The following is an 18,811-nucleotide window of genomic DNA, read 5'->3' on the forward strand; positions in this document are numbered from 1 at the left end:
TTGTTCCTTGTGAACATTGTTCATCTTTTTTTTTTTTCTACCAAAAATGTGACATTTGTGTCACCTTCTTTGGACCTAATCTTGCCTTCCTTCCTATACTGTCCTACTTTTTACAAGTTTCTCGCTTTTTTCTTCTTCTGTCACTGTTTTTGAAGTTTTTGATGCTATTTTGATCTATTCTTGCCTTACTTCCTTTCTTCTTTCTACCATCTTTTTCCAAGTTTTTGTCTTTTTCCAGTTTTTGTCTCTTTTTCTCAGCCGCATTTAAATGTTTTTTTCAGTTACAAGACTGTTGTTTAGTAAATCTATCGCTGACAGCGCTGTACTGTTCCTCTTTATATAGACTTTTTCTTTTTCTACCGAAAATGATTAGCGCTGGTCAGGGGGTACTTGGCTTAAAGAAACAATTCAAAAGGGGGTACATTATTGAAAAAGGTTTGAGAACCACTGCTCTAAACCATACGACGATATGGGCTGTTTATCCCTAGCCTGTAATACAACTCATAGGAGCATTTTCCGTCCTCATATCTAAGGGTCTTGTCACACCTGAAAGTCCGAAACGAGGTCTGGACAAAGGTTCAAGTTTTTGTTACGTTGTATATATTTCATCCAGTTAGTTTTGGTTTCACATTGCAATTACGCCACCGCACTAAAGATCTTTACGTGACATACCTACGTCCTGGCGTCATCACCTACAGTATGTGAGCCGCGTCTCCCCGTACTTGTAACTGATTGGTTTTTTATAGACGAGCTTCTCCATCCTCTCGTATCTTCTCTCTGGTGTCGGGAGTTTTTGTGAGTTGTTTTCTGAATGCTGCTCTCCTCTTTCTGTTTTGTTGCATTAATTGGGTTTTGAGGAGCTGCAGCATTTATTCAGAGACAAACCGAAACCTACGCTGTACATTTGCTGCCACTTAAAAAAAAAGTAAACTTCTTATTTATTATCCTCTCTGATAGCAGACATGTGAAGGTCATTGACTGCCCTCTGCCCTGCTCGGATGATCTTTATAGCTACCGCTGCCTTTAAAAAAGCCCAGAGCATACTCAACGATCCGTTTGACCCTGAACGCCTCTCTGTTTGCGCTGCTGAAAAATGAAAAACAGTTTTTATCCAAGAGCCATAATTAAACTTAACGCCATTTGAGTTTTGAGTTTAAGGATGACTCATGCAGTGAATGTCTTGCTTGTGTGGTATGCCTGTGTTTTGTGTTTTAACTTTACTTTACTTTCTACTTTACTTACTAAACCATTTTTATTGTGACTTTAGAGACTTTTTTATGTATATACATATGTGTATACACACTTTTTACTGATATTTTGCACTGAGAGGACTGCATTTAATTTCGTTGTACATGTACAATGACAATAAAGACTATTCTATTCTGCTCTGAGTGCTGACACTGTCACACTCTCTCTCTCTCTCTCTCTCTCTCTCTCTCTCACGTACACAAAAAAGTCTGGACCATCCAAAAATAGCTTTAACATTAGAAAGGAACCAGACCATGGTTCAGTTTGATCCGGGCCGAGACCAACTCTTCTGGTCTGACCTAATTGGTCTATTTGGTCCAGACCGTGGTCTGGGGGGGAAGGGTGAGGTTCCACACCTGTAATTTTGATATAGATCAAACTGAAAAGTCTGGACCGAACGAGGTAGGTGTGAACGCACCCTAAACCAGAGAATGTAACGCTCGTCGTTGCAACGCAAGTCTTTTTGGGCCCCACGGCATCACAGGACGGACATGGAAGTTTTAATTATACTCTTTGGCAACTATGTCAAATTGGCTTTAAAGCCTGGCACACTTCCTGGGGGGCCTGGATCCGACCCGCTCGCCAAAGTTATACGTAGTGCGAGAAGAGGCGGAGTGGAAATTACAGAGACCAGTCTCCCTATTACGGTCAGAGTAGCATCATCATGATTTTAAAGGCTGTTGTTTTAAGGTAAAATAGTTACATGTTGCTTTAAGTTCTTTCTTTAAATTACACATGTTGATGGACTGTAGTCACACCTTCTGTCAGTGAATCACTGACTCTTTGCCTTTCTTTGCCATTCATGTAGTTTTTCTCTCCTAATCGTCTATATTCCTCGTGAGATCCCAAAGCTTTCCTTTTCTTCAATTCATTAGCTCTGACAAGCATCAGAAAAACCTCACTTAGCGTGAAAAACAATGAGGAATTCACGCTGGATTACTCATGCATAGTATTTGCGTCTGCCAGTCTGAATTAGGATGAAAAAAAAAAAGCAAAAAGGATGGAAATTGATTCTATTGTCGTGAGTCGCTGCATTAATGAACAGAGCCAAATGCGCCTGGTGGGTGAAATTAAACCGATCGGAAAGATTATATAATATTCTACATACAGAAGTATGTAGAATATAAAGCGGCAGGTATTTTGTCTGTGAAGTGAACATTCAGGAGTCGAGGTAAATGTTCCTAAAGCTGCATGAAATCAAAACGAGATACATTCGTCAAGATACCAAGCTCTTTATCGCGGTGATTATATACTGCTGTGGCCTGTGTGACTTCCTCTAATGTGCTGTGGTCGTGTCTCTGTGTGTAAAGTATGACTGTACATGGATCCAATTACTCCACAGTCATGAGGCGGGTTTGGTTTGCTGGATCTTATGAAATCTGCGTGATCATCTCCATACCAGTCCACATGCGAGGTGAAATAATGCCTTTCAACATTGAGTGTCATGTCAATGCAGTAATTTCTTGCACATGGGCACTCATGAGGTCATTCTTTTTTTTTTCCACCAAGCAGAGAAGAAGAAGTCCAACAAAGACAGTTCTTTTTTTTTTTTTTACAGGACACAACCTGACCATCACTTTGATCTCTTTGTCACATTTCCCATATGTATCGATCGTTTCAAACCTATTACAAAGTGTTCCTGTTTCCTGCCTGTAGTCTCTATAGCCTGTAGTTCCATAATAATAATTCTCCTAATCTGCCTTTAGGAAAACTGTGGTCCAGAAGTGTGAAGGTGGCCTACAACCTGCTGCACAAACTGGGAACCAAACAGGAACCACTCGTCAGACCTGGAGACCGGGTGAGTAAAACGAACACAACAAGTCCTCCGAACCATACGTCCTCATATTTAAACCAGAGAATGTAACGGTCACAGTTTTTAACAAGTTTACATTGTAAAAATGGTTGCAGTTAGGCACAAAAACTACAAAGTTAACCGCTCTGAAGAAGGCTTTGTGCCCAAATGCATCAGCGTTGATTTATTGCAATTGTGAGCCTGATTTAAATAAGTGAAATGAGTGTATTTTGTCCTCCTTAACTTTGTGGAATTTGTGATGTGCTACCCTTTTTGGAACATGCTTATTGGATTTTGGGTTTAGCACTCCACCAAGAACATTGTAGTCTGGGTTAAAATCAGACGTTACTTCAATTCTGGTGATGTACAACATGCTGTAGCTCCATTTCTTCCGTTTGTTCATTAAAAACAACTCCCTGTTTACTTTTATTTTCTAACCCATCCCTTCCCACGCGCTCTTATACTTCGTCACCTTACATCCTGCTTTGCCCCTGTCATAAAGACTACGGCCACTAGAGGGCGCCACCACTATAAATGTAAATATGAGTCGTAATTGCTGCTTGAACAAACTACTTATGTGGGCGTTTTTAAGGGAAGAACAGTCTCAAAGAAAATAAAAAAACGAATGATACCAATGAATTGAGATGGAGCGATGGATGGAAGCAAACTATATAACACCAAACTATCTGCAAGGCTAGATACCACGAGAGGTGAATGCACGGTTTCCCCCAGAAAAGTTGTTTGGCAAGTGTCTTTTTTTTCGATGAGGGCCCGGTTGGGGCCATTCACAGAGCATTAATTAGCCCAATAGTTTCTGGGATAACAGAATCATGGAAGGAATCACGAAATTGAGAATTAAAAAAAGTCGCCAGGCTTGCAATACACTGGTGGAAACCCTGGAATGAGAAAGTTCATTTCGTGGTAATTTTGGCTAACCGACCCTTTAACGAGAGTCAGCACTGCTGCGAGACATCGGACCTTCCCTCTATTGTCTCTTTCCTTTGGTATTAAAACACCACAGAGCATCTTGGTTTACTGACATCACCTCTCAAGATTTTTGGGTACTGGCCAAAAAAAAAAAATAAATAAAAATCCTCGGCGACCGTAACACATGGCCGTTACGCAATGTTTTAAAAATGGACACATGTGTAGCCCTTCCCTTCTTTCCAGTCAGTATAATCATCACCTCACACTCAGGGCCTCTCTAACCAGCACGCCACACGCCTCCACACATGATCAGACGAATACACTAAAAGTGGAAAAAGATTCAGTAACAGTCCCACATGTTGCCTCGTGACCCCCTTCAGCGTCTCTCTTCTTGTCCCTCTTTCATCCTTATTTTAAGCTCGATTTCCCACTCGGTTGGAGTCAAGACTGGCACGACGCCTGTGTGTGTGTGTGTGTGTGTGGGGGGGTATTTATTTAGTATTTATCTCAGCCGGAAGGGTGTGTGTTTTAATCACTCTACAATTCCTTTTTCTTCCCACTCAGTTAGGATTACAATCTGGTCTTTTTTCTTCTTTATTTTTGATTTTTTTACAGTTTTACTGAAGTTATAATAAGTTGCACACTTTACAGGAGAAATAACTACTAAAGGATTTTACATCTTGCAGGATGATGACAGAAATGGGTGTAACTGAGCGAGTTTTAAGAGGGCTGAGGAGATTTAATTACTCTGAGAAATGATACTGAAGTTGTTGCTTTATGAGTTAGGGCTTGTGTTATTTTTATGTGGAAAAACCGTTCCAGGAAACGAGCCTGCTGAAGAATCAAATATGGTTCGTGGACGTGATGTCACTTTCAAAACCAAGACATTGGCTGGAATTTCAGGCGATTTGATTTCACTGTTATGCCAAGTACAATATTTCTAAATGGTTTCATGAAATATGTCGGGGCCATGTTCCAAAGGCGGAAAAACATGAAGCATTTTGGAAAATTACGAAGTTGTATTGACATTACAAACCATTTGAATAATAGGCTAACATTTGATTTTTAAAGTCATTTTTGCAGTCTAATTGCATTTTATCTTTATATATATATATATATATATTTTTTATAAATACATTTTCTGTTTGTGATCAATGTTCTCCATAACTGTTGGAACATATTAGATAAAATTATATATAAAGATAAAAAGCCATTTTATCACTCAAAAACCGGCACATGTCAACATTAGTCCCGTTAAACAGTCCCTCCAGAAAAACGCGATTATGCGAACACATAATTCAACGCATAATCAGCCAAAGTCCGCATATTTATGCAGGGAGGGGCGCATTACAGTACAGACCAAAAGTTTGGACACACCTTCTCATTCAGTGTGTTTCTTTATTTTCATGACTATTTACATTGTAGATTCTCACTGAAGGCATCAAAACTATGAATGAACACATATGGAATTATGTACTTAAAAAAAAGTGTGAAATAACTGAAAACATGTCTTATATTTTAGATTCTTCAAAGTAGCCCCCTTTTGCTTTTTTTGATAACTCTGCAAACCCTTGGTGTTCTCTCAATGAGCTTCATGAGGTAGTCACCTGAAATGGTTTTACCTTCACAGGTGTGCTTTGTCAGGGTTAATTAGTGGAATTTTTCCCTTATTAATAAAAAAGCAAAGGGTGGCTACTTTGAAGAATCTAAAATATAAGACATGTTTTCAGTTATTTCACACTTTTTTTGTTAAGTACATAATTCCATATGTGTTCATTCATAGTTTTGATGCCTTCAGTGAGAATCTACAATGTAAATAGTCATGAAAATAAAAAGGAAACTCATTCAATGAGAAGGTGTGTCCAAACTTTTGGCCTGTACTGTATGTCTCAGCAGAAAGTTGAAAAATGTTGCGTTTACTTCACACAAGAGTAGCCATTTTCCCCTGTTGCCATGGGAACGTTATGAAGTGACGTAATTACGCGATGTGAACATCATCGAAAAGCAGGGTGTTGGGGGGTGGAGGGGGGATCACTTTTTTTCTTCTCTTTTTCATCAAAACGCAGTTTTTGCAAGTTCCCGCAATTTCATCGCATAAAATTGCATAAATATCATATAGCATATTCCATCGCAGTTTTTAAGAAAACGTGCCGCATAATCAAGGATTTTTGCCCCGCAACAATCACAAAAAAACTCCACATTTTTCTGGAAGGACTGGTTAAAGCATCATTACACCGCTGTCATTCAACCAGATGCACAGCTTAAAGCTTCAACCCCTCTTACGCAGACACACACACGCGCCTTTGATGTAGCATACAATACTGACTCAAGTGATTCAAGTGAATCACACAACCCGGATCAGTTTGGTGAATGACTCAGAATAACCTGAATCCTAAAAAGGAATCGAGTTTGCCAGGCCTACGGTTTAGTACTGTCAACTGGATCTGAACTGGGGAACCTGATTTTTGCACATTTAGAGTAACACTGGCGCTCAACAGTCTTCAGCGTAGTAATTCCGAACACATATAAAATGCAAAGGAGCATTTTGCTGCAGAAGGTACAAGAATGCAGCATTTTTTATATCTTCCATAAGACCCCAAAATCAGCACACACACACACACACACACACACACAGACGCAGAGACACACACTCACACGCATGCACAAACACACACAAACACAGCCCAGTTATGTATATGGAAGCTATTAAGCAGCACTTACATTAAGCCGGCGTTCACCGTTATCAACCCAACATGCAACTGGAGCCAAACTGGATCCAACATGGCCGACCCAGAGATAAGGGCTCTGCTGTGGCGTGTTGGATGCTGGTTGTTTTGTCCCGCGTGTACGATGTTTAGATAGCAACCTGCTCCACAGGAAATATGTCTCAGATGAGCTTACATGGCGTAGGTATCCTCTTATCATTCACCAACTGTTTTACTTTACACGTTTTTTGCTGCATTATTTTTTTTTACATAGAACATATCACAAAATTACAAAAATAATCTGTGAATTTCCATGTCTATGATAAAAGAACATTGTTCGTATTTTTTTGTATTTGTATGTTGCATTTTATTTTTGGCGCCCCAGTTTTTACAGTGTACATGTGTAATAATTGGCTGATTTTGGGGTCTTATGGAAGATATAAAAAATGCTGCATTCTTGTACCTGCTGCAGCAAAATGCTCCTTTGCATTTTATATGTTTTCGGAATTACTACGCTGAAGACTGTTGAGCGCCAGTGTTACTCTAAATGTGCAAAAATCAGGTTCCTCAGTTCAGATCCAGTTCACAGTACTAAACCGTGCATCTCGGGGAAAGATACAAGAAATTGTCATTTGTTAAAAAATGTCGCCCCCTTTTTTCCTCGATCTATAACTACTTACCCCTTTTTGTAGGATATTGTTCTGGTTTTCTTTTCTTTTTTTCCATCCAGAGGTTTGTTGTCATATTTTGCTGCTGTTATAGAACGCTTTTGGCAGTTTAGCGTGACCTCAGTGTGCCAGTAAAACGGTTTGAACTGAAGTGAAATGAGCTGGAACAGAGAGGAAGATAAACGGAGAGACGCTCAGCCAGGAAAAGGAAGATCTGCTGGAGAGATCATAAAACAGTATATATAAATGAAAGGTAGGCTGACTGAGTAGAAAACAATAGCAACAGTAGAATTATGGGATTTTAGGATTTAGAGAGAGCGAGACCAGAGAGACATTGACCAGATTTTTTTTCCGGATAAGACCCATCGACTGCTCGGCTCAACTCCTGGCTCTCTGGCGACTGTCCATATCAGTGATCATCTCACGCGCACACACACACACACACACACACACACACACACACACACACACACACACACACACACACAAACACACACACACACACACACACACACACACACACACAGACACACATCCAGGATTCCCTGGATGGAATCCCTTTAAATTTGGTAAAAACACATTTTTGGCCATAACTCAAAGAATTCCTAAGCCTAATTATGACAACATTTCACACAAATGTCTAATAGGATAAAATGATGAAGTGATGAAATTTTATATCCGAAAGGTCAACTCCACTGTGCCGTCATAATGTTGCGCAAAAACACATTTCTGGCAGTTATTCAACGCCATAACTCAGGAGCACAAGGGGAGACATTTGGTCGCATACTGAGTTGGTGACACATCTTAAAATGTAAAATTCTGTGCTGCCGGGCCGAAGATCTGTGCGAAGCATCCATGTTTTGCAAAAATATACATTTATTTCCTTTTATTTAAAGCGGTTCCAAGCATTCACACCATCTACTATATAAGTCTGGACAGACATGGATGTAAACTGCAACTTGACTGGTTGGCAGAGGCATACAAATGTAAGGATGTAATTCTAGTGTTTTAATTATTTGGCAGGTTTTGGACATCTTTGCTGCTTTGCCTTTTCAGTCTGTAGTGAAACACAACATCCACAAAATGCGTCTTTGTTGGTACAGATGGGTGACAAATTGAATCAAAAACCTATATAAACGAGTGTAGAAACATAATGAATACAGATGCTGCCATGCAGGTCACAACAGCTCCCTTACTGACACACTCGCTGATGGTTTTTACTTTCATTCGTCGCCCAGCTGTACATTTTAAATACAATTTCAGACTTTAAAGGCAGATATTCAACCAACTATTTCCTGTGTAAAAATGGTAACAACTAGAGATGTTCTGATACCAGTATCGGAAAAAGCCTCTGATTCTACCTGAAATGCTGGTATCAGTATTGGCAAGTACTCCGATACCACGTAATTTAGCCAAGACGAAAATCTATTTATAATGTCCACTTTTGAGCAAAATTGAAATTTTGAATGTCAAACTCTTCATTTTGTGCATTCTGGTGAATTTTTCTGCGTCAATTTATGGTGCAAATGTCTTTATTTATGTCAAGCAAATGACAAGAAGTTTTTGGGATGTTTTTTGCAATGGCCAGTTTTGATTATTGGGGGGTTGTAACCCCTCCCATCTAGCCTGTAAATTGCGCCTATGGCTGTTGTATACAGCTGTATACTGTTAATAAAATGTGTGTATTTTTTAACACTCTGGTATCAGATCGGTGCTTGGTATCGGCTGATACGCAAGTTCAGGTATTGGAATCAGTATCGGGAAGGCAAAAATGGTATCGGACCTCTAGTAAAAACATCACGACTCAACAACTGGTCTCTCCCGTCTCCCCCCTGCCTGTAGGTGGCGCTGGTCTTCCCCAACAACGACCCTGCTGCCTTCATGACTGCTTTTTACGGCTGCCTGCTGGCCGAAGTCGTCCCTGTGCCAATAGAAGTACCGCTGACCAGGAAGGTAAGCTTTCATGATGCAGAACCAAGGGGGTAAGCCAGCCTCCGCAAAGCGTACCTCCTATGGCGCCATTTTGATGCTAATAAGCCATCACCCGCCGTTAGCATCCCATTGACTCCCATTCATTTTGGCGTCGCTTTGACAGCGAATAACTTTACATCTGAAGCGTTTAAAGACTCTGTTTGTCCATTGTTTATTTCTAAAGAAACACAACAATGTATAAAAGGCTCCATTACCTTGTACCTCACGTTATGGCTCCGTAGCAGACGCTTTTATAACAATAGGCTAACGATTGTGTCATAACCACGAGACTTACTGTCACACAGTAGAGGAATTACCGTATAGTACAGGAGAAGCTCACAGGCAGTTTGGACTTCCATTAGCTCTTTAGGTTTAATTACTAATGTTAACTAGCATGTTAGTGATCAGTAATTAGCCTGTGCCTATGTTATCTCCTTACATATACCTACGCTCTCCGTCTCTGTAAGATTGGGAATGATTGAGATTTCTCTCGGCACAGCTACCAGAAGACTTCACACTTTCAGACACGTTGCTCACGTCACATCTACGTTGTCTCTGTCAGTTGGAGGCTGCTCAGTAAAGCTCAGCCAGCACCGGAAAAGTGACCTCTAATAGACTTCACTGGTCTCCATTGCAAGTCTACGGCGTCGCTTTGTCCATTAATTTTACTGGCTATGTGCAGAACATCAAACAAATAACGAAAAATGTTGGTTCAGTTGGGTGTCAATGATGGGTATCAAAATGAGAATAAAAGGGCAGCCTTTTAAAACTGAAAGGTGTTTTATAATGTTAGAATGGACAATAAATGATCTATAAAATGCAATTCAATAACCGTAAAGTAAATTTACTCATGGTGCATATTCACGGAAGTCTCAAGAAACTTTTCTAGAACACAGCATACATCCAAATGCAAATAGTTCTGCATACGCAAACTGTATAAACAGTGAAACTAAGAAAAACAGGAAATGGAAAGAAAGAAGAAATGGTCAATAACACTCTGTGTAACAAAAACGGAACTTTATTAGCTTTACAAAGACAGCAATTGTTTCAGTTTTATTTTCATTGCATTGAACGGTCTGTCCCCGTCACGTCGGAAATTATGGATACACCCCTGGGGTGTAGTGTTTAAGTACGCCGCCTAGATTATGTTTATTTATCAGAATAAAGCAGAAACATTCATATTAAACAAATCTGCAAAGGAATAACAGGATAACAGAGAAAGAGAGAAAGCGATGGAGTCTGTTTCCAGTTGTTGGAGTCAACAGTCGGCCCTCGGGCAGCCGGAGAAGTTTCTGTTGCCATGTCTTCTTTTTCCTCCACGTCAAACTACATTAGTGGGTTGAAAAGAGGACGTGCGGCAGAGCCCCAGAGAGCTAATTCACACCAGTCAACGGAGCTCATTCTTCACTGGGGGATTGTATTAAAAACATGAGTCATCAGAAGGTGTCCGTGGTGAGTCATGGTGCAGCACAGAGGACACTGAGCTCTGCTGAGGTGTAATCGCAGCCAAACGTCTTGGAAGAAACATCTCTGCTGTTGTTGTTGTAGGGTTTGTTGGAGTCATAGTTTGGATTGGCGGTCAAAATGTCGTCTGGGAGGAATCAGGAGAGCCAGAGTGTGTGTGTTAGTGTAGAGGCCTGAATTTCAGCCTTCTTTGCAATGTTTTAAAGAGCCTCGGTTATGCTTTTCTTTTGAGATTTTTCCCGTCTTTTAGTGTGTTATATAGTTTTTTGTGAATGAAATTGGTGTATAAACACACATTTAACTCCCGACGGAGCTTTCTCTCCCACAGACAGCACTTTTTCCTCAACTGCCTGAAAACGGCTCGCCCACATTCCTGTTTGAAATTCCCCAATTAGTGATGTCATCGATTGAGAAAGCCAGCCCTGTTTTGTTTTTTCCCCGTATGTGCTGCCCATTGGTGTTGCCTGAGCAAGCACAGCCCACCTAGTGGCTTGTCTGAATTTGGTTGACCAGTCACAACAAAGTGGGCCAGCTGACCAATCAAGAGCAGACTGGGCTTTTCAGGAAGGCGGGCCAAGAGCTCAGACAGAATAGACTCGACTTTGTGTCCGACTTGATCCCGACGTGCTCTGACGCCATGCACACGTGGGCAACGATGACCTCACGAGATCAAGGCGGCCGCAGGTTTGAGACGCAGGCAGCGCAGTTGGTTTTCACCAACTGCAAGACCCATGCAGGCCCAGGGCATGCTGGGAAATCAACTCAGCATGATGACGTTTTATATAAACTTTTTATTGTTTTAGAATTGGAGCGATTTTAATTGCTTTTTGTCTGATTTAAAGGTCCCATGACATGGTGCTCTTTGGATGCTTTTATATAGGCCTTAGTGGTCCCCTAATACTGTATCTGAAGTCTCTTTTATATAGGCCTTAGTGGTCCCCTAATACTGTATCTGAAGTCTCTTTTATATAGACCTTAGTGGTCCCCTAATACTGTATCTGAAGTCTCTTTTATATAGACCTTAGTGGTCCCCTAATACTGTATCTGAAGTCTCTTTTATATAGACCTTAGTGGTCCCCTAATACTGTATCTGAAGTCTTTTTATATAGACCTTAGTGGTCCCCTAATACTGTATCTGAAGTCTCTTTTATATAGACCTTAGTGGTCCCCTAATACTGTATCTGAAGTCTCTTTTATATAGGCCTTAGTGGTCCCCTAATACTGTATCTGAAGTCTCTTTTATATAGACCTTAGTGGTCCCCTAATACTGTATCTGAAGTCTCTTTTATGTAGACCTTAGTGGTCCCCTAATACTGTATCTGAAGTCTCTTTTATATAGACCTTAGTGGGTCCCCTAATACTGTATCTGAAGTCTCTTTTATATAGGCCTTAGTGGTCCCCTAATACTGTATCTGAAGTCTCTTTTATATAGACCTTTAGTGGTCCCCAATACTGTATCTGAAGCTCTCTTTATATAGACCTTAGTGGTCCCCCTAATACTGTATCTGAAGTCTCTTTTATATAGACCTTAGTGGTCCCCTAATACTGTATCTGAAGTCTCTTTTATATAGACCTTAGTGGTCCCCTAATACTGTATCTGAAGTTTCTTTTATATAGACCTTAGTGGTCCCCTAATACTGTATCTGAAGCTCTTTTATGTAGACCTTAGTGGTCCCCTAATACTGTATCTGAAGTCTCTTTTATATAGACCTTAGTGGTCCCCTAATACTGTATCTGAAGTCTCTTTTATATAGACCTTAGTGGTCCCCTAATACTGTATCTGAAGTCTCTTTATATAGACCTTAGTGGTCCCCTAATACTGTATCTGAAGTTTCTTTTATATAGACCTTAGTGGTCCCCTAATACTGTATCTGAAGTCTCTTTTATATAGGCCTTAGTGGTCCCCTAATACTGTATCTAGTCTCTTTTATATAGACCTTAGTGGTCCCCTAATACTGTATCTGAAGTCTCTTTTAGGGTTAGGGTTCATCCGTGAACAGAACACCTCTCCAAAGTGCCAGATACCATGGAATTTGGGCATTTGCCTACTCAAGTTGGTTATGACGACGAACTGCAGTCAGGTTGAGAGAGAGAGAGAGAGAGAGTGTGGGGGGGGGATGAACCCTAACCCTAACACCAGATACTGACTGGTTTTTGGACCCCTCCAATACAGTAAAACTGTATTGGGCCATTTTAGAGTGGCCTTTTATTGTGGCCAACCTAAGACACACCTGTGCAATAATCCTGCTGTCTAATCAGCATCTTGATATGCCACACCTGTGAGATGGATGGATTATCTCGACAAAGGAGAAGTGCTCACTACCACAGATTTAGACAGATTTGTGAACAATATTTCAGAGAAATAAGGCTTTTGTGTACGTAGAAAAAGTCTAAGATCTTTGAGTTCAGCTCATGAAAAATGGGGGCAAAAACCAAAGTGTTGCGTTTATAATTTTGACTCTGACTCTGTTCTCTGACTCTGACTCTGTTCTCTGACTCTGTTCTCTGACTCTGACTCTGACTCTGACTCTGTTCTCTGACTCTGACTCTGACTCTGTTCTCTGACTCTGACTCTGACTCTGTTCTCTGACTCTGACTCTGACTCTGTTCTCTGACTCTGACTCTGTTCTCTGACTCTGTTCTCTGACTCTGACTCTGTCTCTGTCTCTGACTCTGACTCTGACTCTGTTCTCTGACTCGGTCTCGGTCTCGGTCTCTGACTCTGTCTCTGTTCTCTGTTCTCTGACTCTGTCTCTGTCTCTGACTCTGTCTCTGTCTCTGTCTCTGACTCTGTCTCGTTCTCTGTCTCTGTCTCTGTCTCTGTCTCTGTCTCTGACTCTGTCTCGTTCTCTGTCTCTGTCTCTGTCTCTGTCTCTGACTCTGACTCTGTCTCTGTCTCTGACTCTGACTCTGTCCAGGACGCCGGCAGTCAGCAGATCGGCTTTCTGTTGGGGAGCTGTGGAGTGACCGTGGCTCTGACCAGCGACGCCTGCCATAAAGGCTTACCTAAGAGTCCCACTGGAGAGATCCCACAGTTCAAAGGTCTCAAACACACACACACACACGACACACACACACACACACACACACACACACACACACACACACACACACACACGTTGTAGAGGTGCAAGACAAAACATACACAAAAACAAAACACACTACAACAACGATAACGCACTGCAACAACGATAACACCTGCCGAGGAAATTGAAAGCGCTTTACATAAGGAGAAGAAATTAATTAGGGCAACATTTAGAAACACAAAGAAGAAAATGTAATGGGTCATAATGTAGTTTCAAAGGCCAATAATACAGTACACACCACGCACGCACGCACACACAGACATAAATACACACACACACACACACACACACACACACACACACACACACACACACACACTTGGAGCACAGAGTACAGAGTACAAAGTATATGTGTGCCTCTCTGGTTTTAGCACAGCTTTCCTGTCTCTCTCAGTGGGATGAACGGACAGACTGATGGCAACAGACAGCAAGGCTGAGTAATGGATGACACGATGATAGAGCGAGAGAGAGAGAGAGAGAAAGAGAGAGAGAGAGAGAAAGAGAGAGTAGAAATAGAAAGTGAGAGACTTCGGGAGAGGCAGTGAAGCGGTATCGCAAATCGATGGGGAAGCAGCCGACAAGAAGAAAGAAGCAGACACATGATGAATTGAGAATAGAGAGACATTAGGACTAAACAGAGAGAGAGAGAGAGAGAGAGAGAGAGAGAGAGAGAGAGAGAGAGACAGTATACTAGTGAGTGATTAATAACTTAGCTTTTCAGTAATGGATGTATAAATAGCAACATGATGCCGCCAGATTTACTGCTCCTCACTCAGTATGGCTATAGGAGTGTGTGTGTGTGTGTGTGTGTGTGTGTGTGTGTGTGTGTGTGTGTGTGTGTGTGTGTGTGTGTGTGTGTGTGTGGGGTGTCTCATTAAGGTGAAGTGCTCCTCTTATTGATCCACTGGCTTTAAACTCATCTCTGATTGTTTCTTCTGTCTCAGCGCCCGGGCCGGCCAGCATTAATCCAGACATTAACAGCCCCTCGCATTGACATCCGATCACCTTCTGTCACTCTGCACTGAGCGTATTAATAATAGTCTTCATGACAGAGCAAGTAAAACTTTGATGTTCTACATGCTTCCATTTGGCCAAATAATACACAATTATCAGTGTCTTCTCAGTAATATGTGGAGGGCATGCATTTAGGAGCCGCTAGCAATCTATCATTAAGTGCTGGATGTCCAATACCGTCCTTAAATTCAATGAAGAAATAACACAAACAGTCTTTTTTCAGTCAGTTAACTCTTCACATATTAATGGAACTTTCCATTAAGCATCTAGTGCCAAGAATATAGAAGTTATATTTGAATTTTAATCCTACTTTGCTTGTCTCCCTGTTTTTATCCAATTATTTTGTTTCAGATATTAGTTTCACTTAATTTATAACTTTTTTCACAGCATTTTCACTTTAATGGGTGGGTGGCTGTATTTTGGTGCATATCGCTTAAAAACCAGTACATTAAAAAAAGGATTTAGATACCTAGGGCTAGATTTATCAGCCGTTTCGCCCTGTTTCCAGGCGCTAATTGGTCGCGTAAAGACGGACGTAAATACTAAACGGGCACCACAGCTGGGTAAAATGGCAGATTGTCTGCCACATGAGCGAAGAGACAAGTTGCGCTTTCAATATGTGTTCGTGGGAGGGTCGTTGGGAAAAGTGGGAGTTCCACCCAAAAGGTGGGAGGATAAGCGCAAAGTGCGCCAAATTATATATTCCGTGGTATTTACAAAGACTGTCAGTAGAAGCCACCATTCTGCGGGGGAATTCTCGCCTCTTTAAACCAGCCCGCAGTCGAAGTTTCCTCGTAGACCTTTATGCCGCTGGTGAAATGGCAACAGCAATTTGAGCAAGACGAAGACATAGGCGAGGCTGAACATATTTTTAAACACAAGAATCACACTTTGTCAGTGAACACAACATAATTTAGCGTTACAGATCAAGCAGCCATGCAATATTAGAGTTACTGGAAGAAATCAAAGATGAAATTGAATCTCCCACTCAGCGTCCACATCCCATTCCAGCAGTTGTTAAACTCCTCGCTACATTACAAATATCGGCATCAGGATCGTTTCAAACAGTCCTAGCATCAGCAGTGGGAATATCGCAGTCTGCACTCAGCCGTATCATAGCACCAGTACTGCTTTGCTGCAGCGCAATTTACGGTATAGTGGGCGGAGAAAGACGCTGATTGGCTGATGGGTGTCAGGGTTGATAAATACTACGCAAAATGTGGAAGCATAGAGTGCGCTATTACCGAACTCGCATAAACAGACGCAGCGCAAACTGCGCTAGTGTTAGTAAATCAGGCCCCTAGAGTACTAGAGTACTTAATCAGATACCTTTTGTTCTACTTCACTGTCCGTCTGTCAGCTATGGAAGCCCTGAAAGACAAGGTCAAAGAACGTTTTTTCTGGTGTTGTTGTTTAAGTCCTACGTACGAGTTAAACTTTTGGCGCTTAATAGTGTCTCCTACGTAGGAGATACTATCTCCTAGAAAACTTTTTTTCTTCACCTTGCCTTTTAGGCCTTCGGTAGTCAGCTGGAACTGCTGGCCCAATTTCAGAAAACTTGGTGGAAGGGTGCAGGATGGGTCAAGGAAGATATAGATAGCGCATTTGTGCTGCATTCATGCTGCATTCATGCTGTGTTGGAATAATAATAAAAAATTAGTTCATAACCATATTTCGTGGCTCACCTGATCCGTTTTCTTTGCTCTTTAATGTCAAGCAAACACTGGAAACGGCTATTTTACTTTCTGAGAAACAAAATACAACGCATCTTCTTTTTAGCGTCCATGTTGTTGTCACTTTACGGCTTAAAGCTCACGAACGTACTAGGGATGCTAATTTAGAGATTTTCTTCTGACCGATAGCCGGCGCTCGTTAACCTATCATTAACCGTTAACCGACAAGCAGGCAACGGAGTCCCAGCTCACCCGTCCAGGAGGCTCAGACATTTTCACATTTTTGCAAATCGCACTACAGGCTGTGGTGCCAGAGAAGCCAGTTATTTTTTTTTTTATTACCTGCTTCATGTAGTTCTACTGGAACATAGGGTCAGTTTCAGCAAATATGACAGAAAGGTAGTTTTATAAGTCTTACCTACTGCACCTTTAATAGGTAACATCCCTAGAAGTTGGAAAAATGACTTCCCAACCTCAGGAAATGGGACCATCCAAGGAGCCATGAATGCACCATTGGCCTTAGCAGGGATCTGCACTCTCCAAATGCAATTCTACAAAGTAGTTAAAAACCTGGTTCCAGTCTAAATGAGGTTCAGGTGGTAAATCAGGAAGGAATGATCCACCTATGACTGTTTTTTTTTGTGTGTCTCTGTGTGTCCAGGCTGGCCCAAGGTGCTGTGGTTCGTCACAGAGTCCAAACACCTCTCCAAACCTCCCCGAGACTGGTTCCCACATATCAAGGACGCCAACCAGGACACGGCCTACATCGAGGTAACACACACACACACACACACACACACACACACACACACACACACACACACACACACACACACACAGACAGACACACGCAGATGCAAACACTGAATAAAGTGTTTCTCCTCCAGGGCACTGAAACATTTCCACCTCTGTAGTTCTACTCATTACTATCGTTACTGGAAATCAATGGTACTACATGTCTTTTGGATTCCAATCACCCTGTAGCTGAGTGAATGTTTCTCTGCCGGCTGCTAATCAATGGTATCATCTCGTCTGATTGATTTGAATTTACCTGACGCACCTTTTAAGCGGCTGGGCAGAAGTAGCACCGGCAGCACCGTGAAATGTCTCCTTGATTGCACCGGTGATTGAAAAAGTCAGAAAGGAAAATGATGAAAGTAGAGGGATGATTGAAAAACGATCGTCCTTCTGGTTTTTAAAAGAGGCCGCATCCCAGACAGCCCGAGACAGATGAAATGACTGTGGCCCAAAGAAATGTGTCTCTTCAGAAACAATAACATATTTTTGATAATGTCACATCATGATTCATACCTTTTTAATAGCAGCTCCTAATGTGCTTCGTTTTCATTCCGGCAGTCGTTTCTCAGATATGTGTCAGGCTTATTGGACAGAGATCTTATTTTGGAATCTCATCCATTAGTGTCGGCTGCGCAGCACTCAGACATCAATTTGGGTTTTTGGAACCTTAACTTCACCAATCAACATTTTTGCATCTGATTCGTGACCTTCGATATAGTCATATTGTCTCAAGTTGAATTCATGTTTTTATGGTCGCACACTTGACTGAGAGCTGAGTTATCTTTTCACAGACAGCGTTCTGCCTCTGACAACACCTCTTATCTTTTGATATGCTTCACTGACTGACTAAATAGGCTGTCGCAAAGGGTGAACATTTTCAGTTTGTTTGCTCACTTTAAAAAAAAATAAAGGCAACTAAGCAGCATTTTCTCAACGAACCGACTCGGACCTCGGATATGACGTCATTTCCACACTTCAAGCGTTCTGATTATGTTTTGCGCGTCCGAGTCGGAGAAAAAACATGGACACCACCCGGAAAGCTGTTGCTATGGTAGCACTGGCCGAGTAGTAACGCTAGCCACGTTAGCAAACAAGGCTTCATTCATTAATATTGCACTCACAACAAGACCGATTCCCATAGCAACAGGCAGAGAAACGGACGCAGTAAGGTATCGCAGTTATACGAGTGATTAAAAATCTTCATTTAAACAGCCAAAGCAGTCCAAAAACCACGACAACAATTCATACTACAAGTCACACAGGGCGCGCTGCCATCTTGGAATCCACGTCGGAGTCCTTGCTCGGCGTCCTCGCGGTTGTCCGAGTTCCGAGCTCGGAAATCCGAGGAAAGGTGGCGTGTTGGTGCTTGTTGCTAGGCAACGTCTGTTTTCCTAGTCGGAACTCCGACACGGATAAATAATAGAACGCACCATTAGTGTCTTCATTAATCAGAGGTGTGTTTTGG

At 41.6% G+C, this 18,811-nt stretch overlaps 1 protein-coding gene across 1 annotated transcript in view; it reads left to right on the plus strand.

Annotated features, from left to right (window-relative positions):
• The window catches only part of LOC120568552 (disco-interacting protein 2 homolog C), a 107,477-nt gene that overhangs the window by 16,291 nt on the left and 72,375 nt on the right, over positions 1 to 18,811 (plus strand). Inside the window, exons 4-7 of the mRNA XM_039816134.1 lie at positions 2,955 to 3,046; positions 9,183 to 9,293; positions 13,694 to 13,817; positions 17,210 to 17,319. Coding sequence (XP_039672068.1) covers positions 2,955 to 3,046; positions 9,183 to 9,293; positions 13,694 to 13,817; positions 17,210 to 17,319 — 437 coding nt within the window. The remainder of the gene's footprint in view (positions 1 to 2,954; positions 3,047 to 9,182; positions 9,294 to 13,693; positions 13,818 to 17,209; positions 17,320 to 18,811) is intronic.

The sequence above is a fragment of the Perca fluviatilis genome, chromosome 11 (assembly GCF_010015445.1).
Source record: "Perca fluviatilis chromosome 11, GENO_Pfluv_1.0, whole genome shotgun sequence".
Lineage (NCBI taxonomy): Eukaryota > Metazoa > Chordata > Actinopteri > Perciformes > Percidae > Perca > Perca fluviatilis.